This window comes from Bipolaris oryzae (genome assembly GCF_000523455.1).
Source record: "Bipolaris oryzae ATCC 44560 unplaced genomic scaffold scaffold_86, whole genome shotgun sequence".
Lineage (NCBI taxonomy): Eukaryota > Fungi > Ascomycota > Dothideomycetes > Pleosporales > Pleosporaceae > Bipolaris > Bipolaris oryzae.
The window spans coordinates 97,277-116,551 of NW_006911362.1; the positions used below are offsets into that span (position 1 = coordinate 97,277).

General features: G+C 50.5%; 7 protein-coding genes across 7 annotated transcripts; 6 read left to right on the plus strand and 1 right to left on the minus strand.

Annotated features, from left to right (window-relative positions):
• Window positions 1–249: 249 nt before the first annotated feature.
• COCMIDRAFT_98235 (glycosyltransferase family 22 protein) lies at window positions 250–2,096 on the plus strand (the record flags this gene model as incomplete). Its single annotated transcript, XM_007690870.1, has 3 exons — window positions 250–538; window positions 612–785; window positions 835–2,096. 3 exons carry the CDS (start codon window positions 250–252, stop codon window positions 2,094–2,096), a joined length of 1,725 nt encoding a protein of 574 aa, XP_007689060.1.
• Window positions 2,097–2,327: 231 nt separating this feature from the next.
• COCMIDRAFT_27247 (uncharacterized protein) lies at window positions 2,328–3,089 on the plus strand (the record flags this gene model as incomplete). Its single annotated transcript, XM_007690835.1, has 4 exons — window positions 2,328–2,370; window positions 2,425–2,444; window positions 2,505–2,592; window positions 2,674–3,089. 4 exons carry the CDS (start codon window positions 2,328–2,330, stop codon window positions 3,087–3,089), a joined length of 567 nt encoding a protein of 188 aa, XP_007689025.1.
• Window positions 3,090–3,691: 602 nt separating this feature from the next.
• Window positions 3,692–10,333, plus strand: COCMIDRAFT_6252 (uncharacterized protein; the record flags this gene model as incomplete). The annotated part of the gene is made up of 1 exon (XM_007690829.1): window positions 3,692–10,333. One exon carries the CDS (start codon window positions 3,692–3,694, stop codon window positions 10,331–10,333), a length of 6,642 nt encoding a protein of 2,213 aa, XP_007689019.1.
• A 1,298-nt stretch (window positions 10,334–11,631) lies between these two features.
• COCMIDRAFT_27249 (glycosyltransferase family 8 protein) lies at window positions 11,632–12,738 on the plus strand (the record flags this gene model as incomplete). Its single annotated transcript, XM_007690836.1, has 3 exons — window positions 11,632–11,686; window positions 11,753–12,188; window positions 12,276–12,738. The coding sequence occupies 3 exons, from the start codon at window positions 11,632–11,634 to the stop codon at window positions 12,736–12,738; spliced, it is 954 nt and encodes a 317-aa protein (XP_007689026.1).
• A 52-nt stretch (window positions 12,739–12,790) lies between these two features.
• COCMIDRAFT_37739 (uncharacterized protein) lies at window positions 12,791–13,579 on the minus strand (the record flags this gene model as incomplete). The annotated part of the gene is made up of 1 exon (XM_007690846.1): window positions 12,791–13,579. The coding sequence occupies one exon, from the start codon at window positions 13,577–13,579 to the stop codon at window positions 12,791–12,793; it is 789 nt and encodes a 262-aa protein (XP_007689036.1).
• A 1,026-nt stretch (window positions 13,580–14,605) lies between these two features.
• On the plus strand, window positions 14,606–15,955 carry COCMIDRAFT_6255 (uncharacterized protein; the record flags this gene model as incomplete). Its single annotated transcript, XM_007690830.1, has 3 exons — window positions 14,606–14,734; window positions 14,789–15,395; window positions 15,450–15,955. 3 exons carry the CDS (start codon window positions 14,606–14,608, stop codon window positions 15,953–15,955), a joined length of 1,242 nt encoding a protein of 413 aa, XP_007689020.1.
• A 919-nt stretch (window positions 15,956–16,874) lies between these two features.
• On the plus strand, window positions 16,875–18,542 carry COCMIDRAFT_27252 (uncharacterized protein; the record flags this gene model as incomplete). Its single annotated transcript, XM_007690837.1, has 3 exons — window positions 16,875–17,183; window positions 17,235–17,984; window positions 18,081–18,542. 3 exons carry the CDS (start codon window positions 16,875–16,877, stop codon window positions 18,540–18,542), a joined length of 1,521 nt encoding a protein of 506 aa, XP_007689027.1.
• Window positions 18,543–19,275: the final 733 nt, after the last annotated feature.

Sequence of the window (19,275 nt, forward strand, 5' to 3'; positions counted from 1 at the left end):
CGGATAAAGGAGTTGTGTTTACGAAAGTTACGCTTAGAGAGGGTTTCGTGTAAGTAACAGGGTTGGATCGCGAAAGCACGTGATTGGCGACCCCTTCCAAAGAGGCGAGATGCATACTTGCTTCATCGCGCCCAACGAAACTTTTAGACCGCCCATCGATACGCAGCATCTCACCGCCTTCTATCTGGAAATCCTGGATTCCGAAGCAGATAGTTTTGAACGGGCGCAATTGCGCAAACCCCGGATGCAATGGCCTCTACGTGGCCTTTTTTCCTGCTCATCCCAACAGTAATCCTGATACACCTCTACGCATCGCCGTACACAAAAGTCGAAGAGTCGTTTAATATCCAGGCCGTTCATGACATCCTCGTGCACGGTATCCCGACGGATAATGTCGACCAGTTCTTAAGTGCGAATTACGACCATGTTTCTTTTCCGGGGAGCGTGCCCAGGACGTTTGCGGGTGCGACGGTGTTGAGCGGGTTGAGTAGGCCGTTTGTGGGGTTTGTCGAGGATGGAGAGTATGTGCAGATGCTTGGTGAGTTAACTTCAAAAAAATCTTTGTGTTTGGGGTTGTAAAAAGGGGGAAGGCTGACGGTGAGGTGTGGTAGTTAGGGCGGTGCTGGGACTGCTGAATGCGGCAGCGCTAATTGCGTTTGGGAGGAGTGTGCAGAGAGCTTTTGGGACTACGGCGGCGGTTTGGTATACGTTGTTTCAGGCAAGTCAGTTTCATGCTGTTTATTATGCTTCGAGGACGCTGCCGAATATGTTTGCGTTCATCTTTAGTAGGTTTATGGTATGCTTGTTCAAGTGGTTGTTGGCTTATGGTTACAGGCAATATGGCATTGCGAAGTCTAGTTCTTGCGTACAATTCGCCAAGTACTTCTTCGAGTGTCTCGGGACACTACCGGTTGAGCTTTTATCTGCTCACTATTGCTGGAGTTGTGTTCCGGTCTGAACTAGCTATCCTGGTCGCCACTGTCACTGTGTATCTGTTTCTCACGCGCAAGATATCGATCATCAGCGTCATTATTCCAGCCGGCATTGGAGGTCTCATCGTCGGTCTTATCTGCACAGTACCTCTGGATTCTTTCTTCTGGCAGACCTTTCCCCTATGGCCTGAGTGGACAGGTTTCTACTACAACACTATCCAAGGAAACTCAGCTAATTGGGGTGTCTCGCCATGGTATTTCTACTTTGTAAATGCACTGCCGCGACTAATGCTTAACCCTATAACCTACCTGGTCTGCATACCGATTGCTGTTTCGAATCCGGCAAGCCAAAGACGAAGTCTTGATCTACTCATTCCTCTACTCAGCTTTGTGGCAATATACAGCTTTCTTCCTCACAAAGAATGGCGTTTCATTCTTTACGTAATTCCAGGATTGACTGCAGTAGCTGCGGATGGAGCAGCTTGGATTTGGACACGACGATCCAAGTCTATCATATATGCTGTTTTCAGCTTGGCTCTTGTAGGGTCGGTGTTGGTCTCGTTTGCTGCATCCACAGCTATTTTGGGTATTTCTAGTCTCAATTACCCTGGGGGACAGGCTCTGCACGATTTTCACAAACGAATGAATCACCCGCACGATAAACACTTCAACGTATACTTTGACAATCTTGCTTGTCAGACAGGCGTCACACGTTTCCTGGAGAACCACAGAGGCCCACAGACAGTACTCGATGTTCTTGAAGAACAAAATACCATGCAAAGCCGGACATGGGCCTATGACAAGACTGAGGACCCGAGTGCACTCTTGGACCCGATGTTCTGGACAAAATTTGATTATGTTCTTACTGAGAAGCCGGAGAGGATAATTGGAGCTTGGAATATTGTACATGTGGTATACGGCTTCGGTGGAGTCAGGCTTTTGAAGCCAGGGGAGGAGAGTAAATCGGAATTCGGATCTCTATACGAGGGGAGCGGACCAATTGTTGATGGGCAAGATGACTGGACTTCTAAAGTTGGAGCAGAATGGGAACGATTGGAAGGGCGGTTGAGAAATAGTTTGTTGAGGGGTTACTGGCCCATGATATGGATGCAGCCAAAGATCTATATTCTGGAGAACACTATGAATCCGCCAATGTATTCGTAGATAGACGGTCGTAGTTTCAAAAAAGAAATATACACCATAGTACAAAAGGTTTTGGGTGAAAGTGTCAAGCACGTCCACGGACCCTTGCCCAACTTCTCATACGTACCCCGCCACGCTTGCTCTGCCCCACCAAGCTCTCTACTTCGCGTCAACCCCGATACTCTCTGCACCCAACCAGATACATTGTCAGCGCATAATATAACCGACAGTTAATCTGTTGGCACACTCACCATGTCTGACGATACAGTACCAAAACAGGTCATTTACTGCGGAGGTATGTAGATATTGCTGCGGGTAGCTTCCCTAATCATCTACTAACGAGAAGCAGTGTGCAGTCTACCACCTGAAGTAGGTATGACACTGAGACGCGTCGACACCGAACTTAATAGTAATCTGAACCCTATTTAGTACTGCGAGTTTGGCGGCACAACAAAGAAGTGTGAGGAATGGCTTGCGGAAGCGCATCCAGACCTTCACGCCAAGTTGTATTCGGCAGGTATGTACTACTCAACTTCTGGGGTGCGCTTAGCTGGCGCAATGAAATGTAGGACGAGAAGTCATCTAACACTTCCCCCAGAGGCACTACAGCAGAACATGGCCTCGCTCTCTGTCGACGCCCAAAAACGCGCGGAAAAGGATGCACAGAAGAAAGCCGCCAAAGCCGCGACCGCTGAAGCACGAGCAGCCGAGACACGTGCATCCTCCAAGATTCTCATCAAGCGTATCGAGCGTAACAAGCGAAAATACGTGACTGCTGTCCAAGGACTTGAAGCATTCGGTCTCGACATCAAGAAGGTGGCCAAGGACTTTGGCAAGAAATTCGCGACCGGATCAAGTGTGACCAAGATTCCCGGTGGCGGCGAGGAAATCACAGTACAGGGAGATTTGAGTGAGGATATACTTGAGTTCTTGGTGGAGAAGTATGACGAGGTGCCGGAGGACAATGTGGAATTGGTCGAGGATAAGAAGAAGAAGAAGGCTGAGGGAGCTTGAATACTTTGGGTACGAAGTGAAGGTGTAGAGAGACAAGAAGCGATATTTGAAAGGCGTACAAGATGTGCATTTCAGCATGTGTATTGGAGTTGATTGGTGAGAGATTGTAGATGCAGAATATGAAAGGTATAGGTCTCGTGAGCCGGGACAAACCAAACTGTAGATGTAGTAACTATGGAATCAATGATAGCACCATTGTCTAAGAGAAACGTCAGCTTGTGTGAGCAAATCCGCTCGTCGCTCAATACGTGTAAAGAGAGGACATGAATTCTCTCTGGCTGAAAAACGTGCGCGTGTGACATTCAAGAACCATAGGCTCACTAGTGATAGCGGAGGTGATGCGGTGTCACGTGCTGGCTGCAGCCTTTCGAAGCTCCATCATTAAACTTTTCGAGATTCCGCCGCCGCTCACTTACATCCACCACAAGGGCGTGTCCATAGCCCGACCACACTCAATCGGACAACTCTTTTCTTTCGTTTGATCTTGACAGGACGGCGACTCGTTCTTTCGTCGTGTATTTTATTATATCTCGCGTGTAGACAGCTCGAGAAGACGATACCAAAAGCGCAAGCCGCGCAATACTACGATACCCACCGCCACCATGTCGAAAGATCAAAACAACCTCGCGCAGTTCAAATATGCGGCCATGTCGAATTTGGTCCTGCAGGCCGACAGACGATTTACGTCGCGCCGACCGGACGAGCACACTGGTGACCCCGAGTCGCTCGCAGGCCGCATCAACATCCGCGACATGGGCGCGCGTACTGCGCGTGACAGTGCAAGTGCGCAAACTAAGAAGCTCAAGGGGCCCGGTGTCGAGCGAGGCAATCTTGGGGAAGGTGGCGATGTCCTGGAAAGAGAGCAACGCAAGAGGAAACGGGATGATGGCACAAGCGCCTTTGGGGCTATTGCTACCGCCGACCTGAATATTGAAGGCCTTACATACAAGCCGCGGACACCTGCTACTCGCCAGACTTTTGAACTTATTACAACCATTGTGAGCAGAGCTCTCGGCGATGTCGACCCTGCGACCACGCGAAGTGCGGCCGATCAAGTTCTGGAATACCTTAAGGATGATTCGATGAAGGACTTTGACAAGAAGAAGGAGGTGGATGATCTCTTGGGTACTTCTATGGGTGCAAAGGAGTTCAACGAGCTGGTGAACCTCGGCAAAAAGATTACGGATTACGACGCGCAAGACGACGAGGAAGGAGGCGATGAGGAGATGGCGGATGGAGATGGCGCAGATAATGGCGATAATCAGGGTGTAGCTGTCGTCTTCGATGATGAAGAGGAGGACGAGGACGGCCCTCAGACTTTTGAAATTCGTGATGCCGACAGTTCAGATGAAGAGGATGAGGCAGAGGCGCCGATAGAACAAATCGGAGGCGACGATGCAAAGGACGCAGGTTTTGCGGATACGGAGGAGACGATAATACAAGGCGATGCGGCCACTTCGGATCGCAAAAACGGCGCAGACCAGCTCATTCCCGCACACGAGATCGACGCATACTGGTTACAACGGCAGATTGGACAGATTTACGAGGATGCGCATATACAGCAAGAGAAGACGCAGGAAGCACTCAAGTTCCTTGCGGGAGTCTCGGAAGACGGTGAAGAGAAGGAGCTGCGTGAGATTGAAAACGACCTCATGGATCTCTTTGATTATGAACATCACGAGTTGGTCGCCAAGCTTGTTCTCAACCGTGACAGGGTCGTTTGGGTTACAAGGTGGCGACGCGCTGCGGAAGACAATGACGAGCGAACGGCTGTTGAGCGGGAGATGAAGGCTGCCGGCCAGCAACAAATCCTGCAAGAGTTGCGCGCACGAGAAACGGGCATCAAGGCAGAAGAGGGTGCTGGCACAGGAAAGATGAAGTTCAACCTCAAAGATATCAGTCTTCCTGAGGCGTCAAACGACGTCGAAATGGCCGACGCCAAACCAGAGGGCATTGTTGGCGGCCTACAGCCATCAAGTCGACTTGTCAACTTGGACAACATCGTGTTTGATCAAGGTAACCATCTCATGACGAATGCGAGCGTTAAGTTGCCTCAAGGATCAACAAGACGTCAGTTCAAGGGATATGAAGAGATTCACGTCCCTGCACCAAAGGCGAAGCGCGATCCGAACGAACCTCCACTTATGCCAACCTCCGAACTCCCAGACTGGGCGCGCCCTGGTTTCGGCAACTCGAAGTCACTTAACCGTATCCAGACAAAGTGTTTCCCGACCGCCTTCAATGACGATGGCAACATGCTGATTTGCGCTCCCACTGGTTCCGGAAAGACCAACGTTGCCATGTTGACCATGTTGCGAGAGATTGGCAAACACCGTAACCCCACGACAGGAGAAATCGCCCTTGACGATTTCAAGATCATCTACATTGCTCCGCTCAAGGCTTTGGTTGCGGAACAGGTCGGTAACTTTGGCAAGCGTCTCGAGCCGTATGGTATCAAGGTGTCTGAGCTTACTGGTGACCGTCAACTTACCAAGCAGCAAATCGCAGAGACCCAGATCATTGTCACCACTCCTGAGAAGTACGATGTCATTACCCGTAAGGCCACCGACACAAGCTACATTAATCTCGTCCGCCTCATCTGTATTGATGAAATCCATCTTCTTCACGATGATCGTGGTCCAGTCATTGAGAGCATTGTCAGCAGAACCCTTCGACGTAGCGAGCAGACTGGTGATCACGTACGCATTGTAGGTTTGAGTGCTACTCTTCCCAACTACCGCGATGTTGCAAGTTTCCTTCGTGTAGACCCCGACAAGGGACTGTTCCATTTCGACGGTACTTTCAGGCCGTGTCCCCTGAAGCAAGAGTTCATCGGTGTTACAGACAAGAAGGCTATCAAGCAGCTGAAGACCATGAACGATGTCTGCTACACTAAAGTTCTCGAACAAGTTGGCGAGCACCGCAACCAGATGCTTATCTTTGTACACTCGCGAAAGGAAACTGCAAAGACTGCCAAGTACATTCGTGACAAGGCTCTTGAAGAGGAGACTATAGGCAAGATTCTCCGATCAGACGCTGCCAGTCGTGAAATTCTGAGGGAGGAGTCCGAGTCGATACAGAATGCCGATCTCAAGGACGTCATGCCCTACGGATTTGGTATCCATCACGCTGGAATGTCGCGAGCGGACCGTACCTCTGTAGAAGATCTCTTTGCTGATGGTTCAATCCAAGTCTTGGTGTGTACAGCAACCTTGGCTTGGGGTGTCAACTTGCCAGCGCATACAGTCATCATCAAGGGAACACAGATCTACTCTCCCGAGAAGGGTAGCTGGGTTGAACTTAGTCCACAAGACGTTCTGCAAATGCTTGGTCGTGCTGGTAGGCCTCAATACGACACGTATGGAGAGGGTATTATCATCACTACGCAGTCTGAGATTCAGTACTACCTATCACTGCTCAACCAGCAGTTGCCTATCGAGTCACAACTCATCAGTAAGCTCGCAGACAACCTCAATGCCGAGATTGTCTTAGGCAATGTCCGGAGCAGAGACGAAGCTGTGGACTGGCTTGGCTACACATACCTGTTTGTTCGAATGCTTCGGTCGCCAGCTTTGTACCGGGTAGGCCCCGAGTACGAGAATGATACGGTTTTGGAGCAAAGACGAGTGGATCTAATTCACGCCGCTGCTCATGTCCTTGAAAAGTGCAGTCTTATCAAGTACGACAGGAAGACCGGAGCCCTCAACCCTACCGAACTCGGAAGAATTGCCTCTCACTACTACATCACACACAACTCCATGGCGACTTACAACATGCACGTTCAGCCTGGTATCAGCGCCATTGAGCTTTTCCGAGTGTTTGCGCTTAGCGAGGAGTTCAAGTACATCCCTGTTCGTCAAGACGAGAAGTTGGAGCTTGCTAAGCTACTTGGAAAAGTTCCCATTCCTGTCAAGGAGGGTGTGGAAGAGCCTCAAGCCAAGATTAATGTTCTTCTCCAGGCTTACATCTCTCGTCTCAAGCTCGAGGGTTTGGCACTCATGGCAGATTTGGTCTACGTTACACAGTCAGCTGGACGTATTCTTCGCGCAATCTTTGAGATTTGTCTAAAGAAGGGCTGGTCGCAAGTTGCCAAGTTGGCTCTTGACATGTGCAAGATGGCTGAGAAGCGCATGTGGCCTACCATGACTCCTCTGCGACAGTTTCCCACTTGCCCCAGGGATATTGTGCAGAAAGCAGAGCGTATTGATGTCAGCTGGTCGAGCTACTTTGGCCTGGACCCACCTAGCATGGGCGAGTTGCTTGGTATGCCCAAGGCAGGCAGGCTCGTCTGCGGTCTGGTTGAGAAGTTTCCCCGACTCCAGATCGAGGCAACACCACGCCCGGTGACCAGATCGCTGCTTCGTCTGGAGCTCACCATTCGACCAGACTTTGTTTGGGATAATGAGCTTCACGGAACGTCTGAAGCCTTCTGGATTCTGGTTGAAGATTGCGATGGTGAACAAGTTCTGTTCCACGACACCTTCATCCTCCGTCGTGACTATGCTGACGGCGACGTCAATGAGCATCTGCTCGAGATCACAGTACCCATTGACGAGCCAATGCCGCCAAACTACTTCGTCACAGTCCTTTCTGATCGATGGATGGCTTCCGAGACCAAGCTCGCTGTCTCGTTCCAGAAACTTATCCTGCCGGCAAAATTCCCTGCTCATACGCCTGTCCTGGACTTGCAGCCATTGCCTGTCTCTGCTCTGAAGAGGAAGGAATACATGGGCTTGTATGAGAACATCGGTCGCTTCAACAAGGTCCAGACACAAACTTTCAACACCCTCTACACTACAGACGACAATGCGCTCATTGGTGCTTCGGCTGGTATTGGAAAGACTATCTGTGCTGAATTCGCCATTTTGCGACACTGGGGCTCTGGTGACGAAGGCCGCATAGTTTACCTAGCGCCGTTCCAGGAACTTGTTGACAATCAATACAAGAACTGGAATGAGCGGTTGTCAGGTCTCTCTGGAGGCAAGGACGTTGTCAAGCTTACTGGCGAAACTACAGCAGACTTGCGACTCCTTGAGAAGGGTGACCTCATTTTGGCTACACCTTCTCAGTGGGATTCCCTCTCCCGTCAATGGCAGCGCCGAAAGAACGTGCAATCTGTGTCGCTGTTGATCGCTGATGAATTGCACATGCTTGGCGGTTCCAATGGTCATGTGTATGAGATTGTCGTCTCTCGTATGCAAGCTATGGCGACTCAACTCGAGTCGAAGTTGCGTATCGTTGGACTGAGCGTCTCTTTGTCGAATGCACGAGACATTGGTGAGTGGATAGGCGCAAACAAGCACACCATCTACAACTTCAGTCCCGCTATTCGAGCTGTACCGCTCGAGCTCAAGATTCAATCGTTCACCATTCCTCATTTCCCATCTCTGATGATGGCTATGGCGAGACCGACATACTCTGCTATCACGCAAATGTCTCCCGATAAACCAGCTATGGTCTTCGTTGCGAACAGGAAGCAAGCGCGTAACTCTGCTGCTGACCTCTTCAACGCATGCATTGCGGATGATGATGAAGACCGTTTCCTCAATGTTGATCTGTCGGAGATCCAACCAATCCTCGAGAAGATCAATGAGCAAGCGCTTGCGACTTCGCTTTCTCACGGTATCGGTTACTTCCATGAGGCTCTCAATTCGTTCGACAAGCGAGCTGTCCAACACTTGTTCAAGGTTGGTGCTATCCAGGTCATGATTGTTTCACGAGACTCTTGCTGGGAGATTGACAGCAGTGCTCATCTTGTTGTCGTCCAAGGTACCCAGTTTTATGAGGGACGTGAACATAGATATGTCGACTACCCCATCAGCGACATTCTGCAGATGTTCGGCAAGGCTGGCAGAGTTGGACTGGACAAATCAGCCAAGGGCGTGCTCATGCTACCTGCAGTGAAGCGCGAGTACTACAAGAAATTCTTGAATGAGGCGCTGCCGATTGAGAGTTACCTCCATGACTATCTTCACGACGCATTTGTCGCGGAGATTAGCGCAAAGACGATCGAGTCTACACAAGAGGCTGTTGACTGGTCGACATACACATACTTCTACCGTCGCCTTCTCGCCAACCCTAGCTACTACAACCTTCACGACACTTCCCACGAAGGACTCAGTGCGCACTTGTCCGATATGGTTGAACAGACCCTCAAGGAGCTGACGGATGCCAACCTCATTGAGCATGACGAAGACGAGGACGCCATCACGCCACTCAACCCATGCATGATTGCAGCGTACTACAACATTTCATTCATTACGATGCAGACACTCATGATGTCGCTGAATGGCAGAACCAGCTTGAAGGGTGTACTGGAGATTATCACTGCCGCCACTGAGTTTGAAGACATTCAGATTCGACGACACGAAGATCATATTCTTCAGCGCATCTACGACCGTGTTCCGTTTAAGATGCAAGAGCCGAACTTCGAGACACCACATTTCAAGGCGTTTGTCCTTCTCCAAGCTCACTTCTCACGCATGCAGCTGCCTATTGATCTTGCCAAGGATCAAGAGACTGTCTTGCGAAAGGTTCTTACCATTCTCAGCGCCAGTGTCGACGTCCTCTCCTCGGAAGCACATCTCAACGCCATGTCCGCCATGGAGCTCTCCCAAATGGTCGTCCAAGCAATGTGGCAAAAGGACTCTCCCCTCAAGCAAATCCCGCACTTCGACGCCGACACCATCAAGGCGGCACAAAAATTCGGCATCAACGACGTCGACGACTTCATCAACGCCATGGACGAAGACGAAAACCCAGACTACAAGCAACTCATCTCGGCCCTCAACGTCGACCAACGCCAACTCGCCGACATTGCAAACTTCACAAACAACTTCTACCCCAACGTCGAGCTCGAGCACCAACTCGTCGACCCTGAAAACATCGCTTCCAACACCCCCGCCCAACTCAAAGTCCGCGTCACGCGCAACCTCGAAGAAGACGAGGAGCCTAAGACCGAAGTTCACGCTCCATTTTACCCGGCCGACAAGACGGAGAGCTGGTGGCTTGTGCTTGGTGACCAGAAGGAGCGCACGCTGCTTGCTATCAAGAAAGTACCTATCCTACGCAAGCTTGAGACGGTGCTCGAGTTTACACTGGAGAAACCCGGTAGTCATGAGTTGACGCTTTATCTGGTGAGTGATAGTTATCTGGGTGTTGATCAGGCGCCTACGTTTCAGGTTGAGGCTGCGGAGGGGATGGAGGAGGATAGTGAGGAGGAAGAGGAAGAGGATGAAGAGTAGGTGTGCTAGGGGGATAAGGAGGTTCTGTGGTAGGAGTATATACCTGGTGGGTGATGGAAGAGGGGAAAATCGGATTACTACTGGGGTGTATTGGGCGTTGGAAGATTGAGTTGAGTTGGATGTAATTATAGTTAATTTCATGATTGTTCGTTTATGACTTGTTTTTCCTTTTTTTTTCTGGTGCCTGAGTGAGGACGACTTCATCTCCTAATGTACGATCGATATCTAGCTGAGCAGCTGTGATTTCGCTTTTTGTAAGCAAATTGCGCGGATTTTGAGAGCCAGGGGTCGAGACAGCATGTGATGGTCAAGTCGAAGCAATATCAGCGCAACTACAGAGATCTTATGTGCATTAGTGATATGTCCGCCAGCTACTACTGGCATCAGCACCGATTATATTTTCCGAACGGATAAGCCTCGGTACATCACATAGATAATCACTGAATATTCCGGCCTCTAAACCATGTCGCGTCGAGCGCTTTTCACCCGAAGTCAGTTTGGAATCGGACCGACTCACGTGGGAACTACTGGTGCGGGGTCTAAGAAAGAGTCTTGGAAAGATGTGGTGTCCATCTTGCAGCAAGCTCATACAGTTCATCTTGTTGATCATTTAATGCCAGCTTGCCAAGGTAACCGGTAAGTACTCCGGTTGTGTTTGATGATACGGAATCGTCTCATGTACGTATGCGATTGCTTCAACTTGCAACTTGGCCGAAGGGGAAAAAAGAGAGTGGCTGCATGGACTAATGCAAAGTCCCGTATCGAATTCCTTGCCCAATCAGGCGAATAGTAACAGAACGATGCTACAATATGTAGATAGTCCGAGAATATGCCTGCGTACCGACCTTGGCGTAGTTGGATTTATAATGTATGACGAGCTGTTCATCGAGCTCATAGTTTGAACTTAATGTTTCGTTGTGCTTTTTGTGTAAGCTACCATAAATAAGACCTCTTCGCTCTACTTGTTCCATGGGATTTGCTTTTTAATGAATCGCACACCATCATAGGGCTATCCTTCGGAATTCGATACCCCTGTCGTCTTTGCATGCATTCACCGGTTACATGAACACTCATCTCCTCTAGAGGCAAGCTAGCGTCGGATTATCACACCATTATACCGATTTGGTACTAAGGTGAGTATGCCTGATGATCGCCCGAACTGATGCCAAGTGGTATCATATTAATGCTGGCCCTGGGTAGGTACAGCGGCACCCCTCTTATAAGGCCTATATCACAAGAGTGGACTAAATTCGCAATCTGAAAAGCCTGAGCTGAGCTTTGTTACAACTGTTAAGATTATGGCACCTTCAGCTATTAGCCTGGACACACCAGTGGGCGACCGCCCACCCCGAGGTAAGCCACATGGCACAGCCTGGTCAAACAACCAACACATTACTGCACTTTGCTCACAATGAATAGTATGGACAACACTCCTCACAAACACAGCCTACCTCACGGGTCTCTTGACACTTGATTACTCACTGAAACGCTCCAAATCTCTCTACCCGCTCGTCGTATTGTATACGGATGAACTACCAGCCGAAGCTCATGAGGCACTCGACCGCCGCGGCATTCGCAAGCGGCACGTTCCTTACCTACTACCTTCAGCTGGCAACGATTACAGCAATGACCCACGGTTTTACGACTGCTGGACCAAGATGGTTCCTTTCGGGCTAACAGAGTTTGAGCGAATCGTCCAGCTAGATAGTGACATGCTTGTCATGCGCAACATGGACGAGCTGATGACTATCAAACTCGATTCTCCCGCTCTCGAAGGCAAGGGCGACAGGGTATTTGCAGCTTCGCATGCATGTGTGTGCAATCCCCTAAAGAGGGCACATTATCCTAGTGATTGGTAAGCCTTTGTCTTCTCAACACATATCCGCCGATCTTTTAGTACTACGCGGCGTTGTGAACATCCAAATTGCTAAATGCGTACTAGGGTTCCTGAGAATTGCGCCTACACACATCAACATGGTAAACCGGATGAGGCGCAAACAAGTGGAGCTCCATGCACCACTGGACTTGAGTACATGAACGGCGGCCTCCAGGTCGTCAACCCCAGCAAAGCAGTGTACAACCTTATCCTGAAAACCCTGGACAAGCCCCAAACAGCAGACTATGCTTTTGCCGATCAGTCGCTACTTTCTGATCTCTTCCGCGGCCGATGGGTTGGACTGCCGTATGTGTACAATGCACTAAAGACTCTACGCTGGAAAGGCGTTCATGACTCTATTTGGAGAGATGAGGAGGTCAAGAATGTGCATTATATTCTGGCTCCTAAACCGTGGAATGGGAAAGAGGTGCATAACGAGGCGGATCTCGTAACGCATGGGTGGTTTTGGGATATGAACGAGGAGAGGAAAAAGGCCGAAAAGGAGGCTGGGATTGATGACGAGTATTAGATGTGGGATGAAGAAAAGAAGCAAGAATCTTTTCGAACCGTGCTTTTATTTTCTAGAAACGAAAATCCCCAATAATTTCCAATGGAGCTTCCACAAGTTCAACCCGAGTAGGTGCAGCCTTTGCCTGTAACTGCTGCAACCCATATTCCTGAAGTCGCAGTGATTCCGCATTAGAAAGCCCCTCCGGTAACCGATCCCACCAAATCCCAATCTTCTCCGTTGGCCAAACTTTCTTCGCCTCCCCAAACACCCCCATGATATACGAATCCCACGTCTGCTCTTTTCCCTCCCCATCATCATCCCGTCTAACCCAAGGCCTAATCCCCTTATCCCTACTCACCTCCGAAAAATACAGCCCAAACTGCACCTCCTCCAGCGCCCGAAAGTGCCTCAACATCCTAAACGCCAACTCCATATCCCTCACCAATCCCTCATATTTCCCGTTTCGCTCCTGAGCACTCGTTGTACACCAGTACCCGCCTCGGAAAAATGGCGTGTCAACGCTGAACCGCGGTATCACAATGTACCGAACCCGCATCCGGTTTTGTTTGCCGATCCGCAGATAGAATTCGCTCATCAGGTCCATGATGGAGTAGAAGCTATTGTGGAGGTAGAAGATGAAGTGTGTGAAGTAGTAGTGGAGGGTTTCGTGGTTGATGAGGCGGTTCGTGAAGATTATGCTCTGGATTGGTTCCAAGCCGTGTAGTTTCTTGGTATAGTTCCCACAGGTGATGGAAATGATTATTGTGCGGGTTTGGAGGGTTGGGACGAGGACGTAGTGGTAGATTTGTTGGCGGAGTTCGAGGGGGAGCTTGAGGAGACCGGTAGGAGGGGTGGCCATTGTAAGACAGCGTCTGGGTTTTCTGATGGGTAGCTTGCTGGTATCCGTGGTCCTTGTTCATAGACGTTGAGCAATGTGAGATCTAGTGGGTTTCTACAATCCGGTGGCTTAAGTATAAGCATACTAGATACAATGGCGGAATAGCGTGCCTTCTATGCTGCGGGGTTCCTGACTTATCTACATGTGATCTGAAAGGGCCTCAGTTCGTAATCGTCCAAAGCATTGGCAGCAACATACCTGTCCAACACGACAATATCTCTGGTTATGCCTTTTTCCATGTATATTGGGTTATAAGATGGCAACATGCATTTCATTCTTGAGCACCGTTAGAATTTGACTGTTCTGATTAATCGAGCCGAATATGAAACACAGCACTACATTAGAAATATTGAGGCAGAGTAGAAACATTGGGCAAAAATATATCCATGGTGGGTATGTGGAGTGTGGGAGGGCTGGGCAAAAAAAGAAATCAACGAACACTCGTTGGTCCACGACATTGGACGGATGGATGATCGAAATCCAGACCTCCCGCAACTTTGCTTGATGCAAAGCGGGCGCTCTACCACTGAGCTATACGCCCGATGGATCTTACGTAAGATGGAAGAATCACAAGTTTCATTGAATATATATTAGGTTGAAGATACTTCTGAGCTGCTGCGTTTTGCGGTACTCACATGTTAGCCATGCTGAGCGGCTCAAAATCTGTGGGGCATTGACCGGAGGGGTGTCGAGCCTCTAGAAGCGTGACGTGAGCTACGAGTTCACAGCCACACCCTTGGCGCATCCCGGACGAACCACGTCGTCAGCTTCTCCGAACACCGTTGCGCCTTTTCTCAGCCAGCAACACCATCTTCGCAATTTCCACGACTGTACCCGGCATTTACAATAGTTTCACAATATTCGCGGTGTGGTTTGCAATCGAAGCCTGCTCATCGACCGCGCGTCCGGCCTCTACGCTAGTATCGCGCCCCGAAAGTTGTTGATAGCTGGCAAACAGAGAGTATCACAACTGCAATAACTGCAACCATGGGGTCACTAGGCACATACTTCCTCGACTTTGTTTATTCTTTCACAAACTGCATGGTTTGCTTTCCAAGCTCACCTCAACTGAAAGTCAATAGCCGAAGCTTCAAGATACTGCGGTTGCTGGGTGAGGTAAGTTCACATGGCGCGGTTGAACTTGGGTTCAATTAACTGATCTCAACACAGGGTGGTTTCTCCTATGTGTACCTTGTGCAAGACAATTCAAATCAGCAGCTGCTTGCGCTGAAGAAGATAAGATGTCCTTTTGGACAAGAAAGCGTCAGTCTTGCGCTGAAAGAGGTTGAGGCATATTCACTCTTTGCGCCACACCCAAACATTATTCATTCGATCGATTACTCCGTCGAGAACGACAAGTCAGACCCGTCTGCAAAGACCGTCTACATCCTCCTTCCATACTATCGCCGCGGCAACCTACAAGACATGATCAATGCGAACCTGGTCAACCACACAAAGTTCCCGGAACGCAGGCTGATGGAACTATTTCTGGGCGTTTGTAAAGCTCTCAAGGCGATGCATCAATACAAGGTCAAAGGGGGACCTGGAGGTGGGGCGAGTGAGGGGAAAGCGAAGAAAGTCAGGAGAGACGCTAAGAGGGCAGACGCAGAGGCTGCGGAGAGTATGGAGATGCGTCCAAGCAGACGGAATCGGGACCACGAAGAAGATGACGAGCAAGAAGCCGAAGGGCTACTTGAGGAGTCCGAGGTCACAGCGGCACACGAAGGCATTGCGCCTGGCGGAGAGAGGGCATATGCGCACAGGGATATCAAGCCAGGTACGTGGACCGTCTCGTGCATGCTTGAATCACAACGACTAACAGATACACCAGGAAATATCATGATAGATGATGACGGCAAAACACCCATCCTAATGGATCTTGGCTCCCTCGCGCCTTCGCCGACGCCCATCACATCGCGCTCTCTTGCTCTGCAAGTCCAAGATACTGCTGCTGAACACTCGACAATGCCTTACCGCGCACCTGAGCTGTTTGATGTCAAGACTGGCTCCGTCATTGATACCAAGGTCGACATATGGTCGCTAGGTTGCACATTGTACGCGTGTCTTGTGGGCAAGAGTCCTTTCGAAGCACGATCAGACGAGACTGGAGGCAGTTTAAGTATTTGCGTGCTGGGTGGAGACTGGAGGTTCCCAGACGAAGGCATACAAAGGGGCAAGCAAAAGGCCAACCCTGAGGATGCCATCTCAGACAGCGTAAAGGAAGTGGTCAGGAAATGTTTGAGACTGGAACCAAGTGAACGCCCAGATGTGGACGAGCTGATTAGGATTGTGGAAGAGGTGCTGAGGAATCTGCCCGAGGATGGCTCGGACGACTAGATGGTACAAGCGTGGTCTAGCGTGGGGTAAAGGCTACACTGTTTGTCTTGGACGAGCATGGCTTTCCTATCCTTTGTGTGTGGGAAATTGAGCACTCCAACTTGTACTTGATGGCGGACATGTTTTTGCATCAAAATATACCCCTTTACACTCGGGTTGGTCTGGGTGGTGTGCTGTGACAGGCTTGGGTAGAAGCGAGATAGTGGTATTGACAAGGAGAGACCTGCGTGTCAATGTCAAGCGTACCCAATAAATGAAGAATATCTCCAGTAGCTCGTGTGCTGGCCAGGTGTTGTGTGCCCCTAAAAGAAAAAGCATTGGCGGGGAAAGCGAAATCAGCGCTCAGGCATCCGAGATTGTACGGGTACATCAAAGCGACCTGAAACACGCCGTTTGTGGACATTGCCGAGGAGAGACGTAAGCAGATGGTCATTGTATCCTCCCAGACCGAGAAAACATGGCCCAACGGCAAAGAGCGAGAAGAGTGTTAGTGGAGATGGATTATAGTTCTGTAGCATCATAGCTAGCTGCATGACATAGTTATCCACGTGGATCTCCGCAGTCCGTCTTGGTCTTGGTGGCTGTTGGAGGTGGGGCGTGTCTGCAACGGCGGGAGTGCCCCTGCAGCAACAACAGACTGCTGAGATGAGAAGCCGGGGGCTGCTGGGGCTGCTGCGGGCCGTACGGTCCTGGCCTGCCCGTAATTGTTATGCTTTCCCCTTTCACCATCTCCACTGTCTCAATCCATACATAGGTACTTAGTTGCTCGCGCGCCTGGTTTCTGCTTGTTTACACACACAAACATCTGTACCTCCAACCCCCATCGCGCCCCGCCAGAAACCGCCACTGTGCCAGCAACCATCCACCATCCATACACACAACAGAAATTAGCATACAGCAGCAACCAAAAAAAGGCGTCATGACGCTCCGCGACACGTATGCCAGATTCCTGGCCACTCCCTCAACAGGTGCGCTGGCTGAGAACGCAACCCTCCACTACGTCTCTACCACAACTAGCATCAGCGATGCGACGGCCATCATCAAACACCTGTCGGTCCAGGAGAAGCTGTTGAAGAAGACAAAGCAGAACATCCTCGACGCCGTTGAGGGCAGTCGCGCCCTGAGCGTTGATGTGGAGACGACCATTGAGTTCAGCAACGGCGGCGGCGCATACCTCCCAGGCCTAGACGACAACTTTGTTGCAGACCGAACTGCCACGTTCCCCATGGTATGCATATTAGCTTTTACCCGCGCGATTCACCGACACTAACATGAACAGGTTCACGTAGTCCATTTCGATCACGCAGGCAAGATCACACAGATTCGCCAGTACTGGGACCAGGGCTCCCTCCTCAAGCAGATCGACGTCATCGGCGCGCGATCGCGCAACTGGCCTATTCGGGACGCCAGCGAACAGATCCGCTTGATATCCAACAATGCCTCTGCTTCTCAGCCCGAGTCTGCGGCTTCGTCGCGCCCAACAACATCTGCTTCTCGCGGCGCAGATGAGGTTTCCATTTCCTCGCGTTCGCAGAGGTCGACAAGCAATGCCATGAACGACCCGCACGCGTCACTCTCACTGTTTGCGCCTCGCGAGACTGAAGAGGAGCCATCGTACACAGGCCAGCCTGGAGCACCCCGCGCGCAGTCTGCCAAACCTCCGCCACGCGAGTACTCCGAGTTGTTCGCTGCCGCCGAGGGTGGTTCGCCTACCCCATCACAAAAGATCCCAACTAAATCAGGCGCTGGAAAGAACTACAAGCCCAACCGCCTGTTTGATGAAGACGACGACGAATCAGTCCCTAGTGCGCCCTCGAGTGTCAAGACGAACTCAAAGAAGTACGACCACTTCCAATTTGGTGACGGTGAGGAGACTCCAAAGGCCCCGGAGGCTCTACGGCCAAGGCAGAACCAGCTCCGTACCAAGAACTCTGCGCATTGGGACTTTGACGATTTTGCTACTCCCGACAAGGCCAAGCCCAAGACGCACCCCCAGGCCGTTCGACACTTTGGCTGGAGCGATGATGAGGTTAGTTTGTTTTGTTAGGGAGAGACAGAGGCTGCATATCTGTCTCTGCTCGTCGTTGAATAAAAGAAACAAGATGCTAACATATCTCCACTACAGGACGACGTCTCACCTGTCCGCCGCCCCATAGTCCACAAAGCCCGCCCAGACGCAGACGCACACTTTGAATTCAACGACGACGGCACCCCCGAGGGCCAGCGCGCCCGCCCCATCAAGGGCAAACAAGGCAACAAAGGTCAAGGCCTCTACGACGACCACGTCACCAACACAACCGTCGACAGCCCAGCTGCAGCCAAAAAAGAGAACATCAAGTCAACCCAAGCAGTCCGCAGCTCCATGAAGACGCACTGGGGCACCCATGCCGATTCCCCCGAGAACCGCGGCATCAACATTGCCGGCAACGGCATGGGTGGCCGCAAGGGCACAGAGGCTGCATGGTCCCTTTTCGACGAGAGTCCCGCCAAGAAAGAGGCTACGGGCAATAAACAGGCTGGAATTAAGACCGAGGGTGATGGCATGGGGGGCCGCAAGACGGCTGACAAGTCTTTCTGGGACTTTTAAATAAAAGGGAAAAAGGGTAATGTAAAGGGCAAAAAGTCGGCGTTTATGCTGCGCTTCCTTTTACGGTCTTCCGTTGCTTGGCTCTCTCCCCTCCCTCTCCCACCCCACACATGCCCCGGACGGATTGCGGTTAGGCTTCTTTCTGTCGTTTCTCTCCCAAGGTGTTTTTCGCTTTTTTTCTTCTTCTTGGGATGAAAGATGAGGAGAGGTATGCCATGAAGGCCCTTTTTTTCGTGTGTATTAACAGATACTGTCCCCCCCAACCCCCAACCCTCTTATGATGCGGGATTGCGGCGGCGGCGGCGTAAACAAGAGATATTGTAAAGGACATTTTTGCGTCTGTAACATTAGTCTTGTTTTTCTTCTTCTTATCTTTTTTGATCGATACCCAAGGCGCTAAACCTCGGGTTGTGTGTGCGTTTTTTTGCTTTTATACACGATTGGACTATTTGTGATAGAGAATATGCATCGAGTAGTCTTGAGCAAGGAGAGAGAATGGAAGCACAGAGACTGTTTTGCAATGACACATGCAAATGGAAATGCCAAGGGGGAGGGGAGGGGCGAGGAATATTACATTTGTCATGCTGAGAACCCGGTTTTGAAATTATACAGTTGCATATTCTGCCTCTGCTAATACTCCTATTCTTTTTTTACTCAGAAAACCTGTCCTTCATGTAATGGTACAATTCCCTCCCCTCTCCCCCCCCCCCCCCACATCCATACATCAACCCTC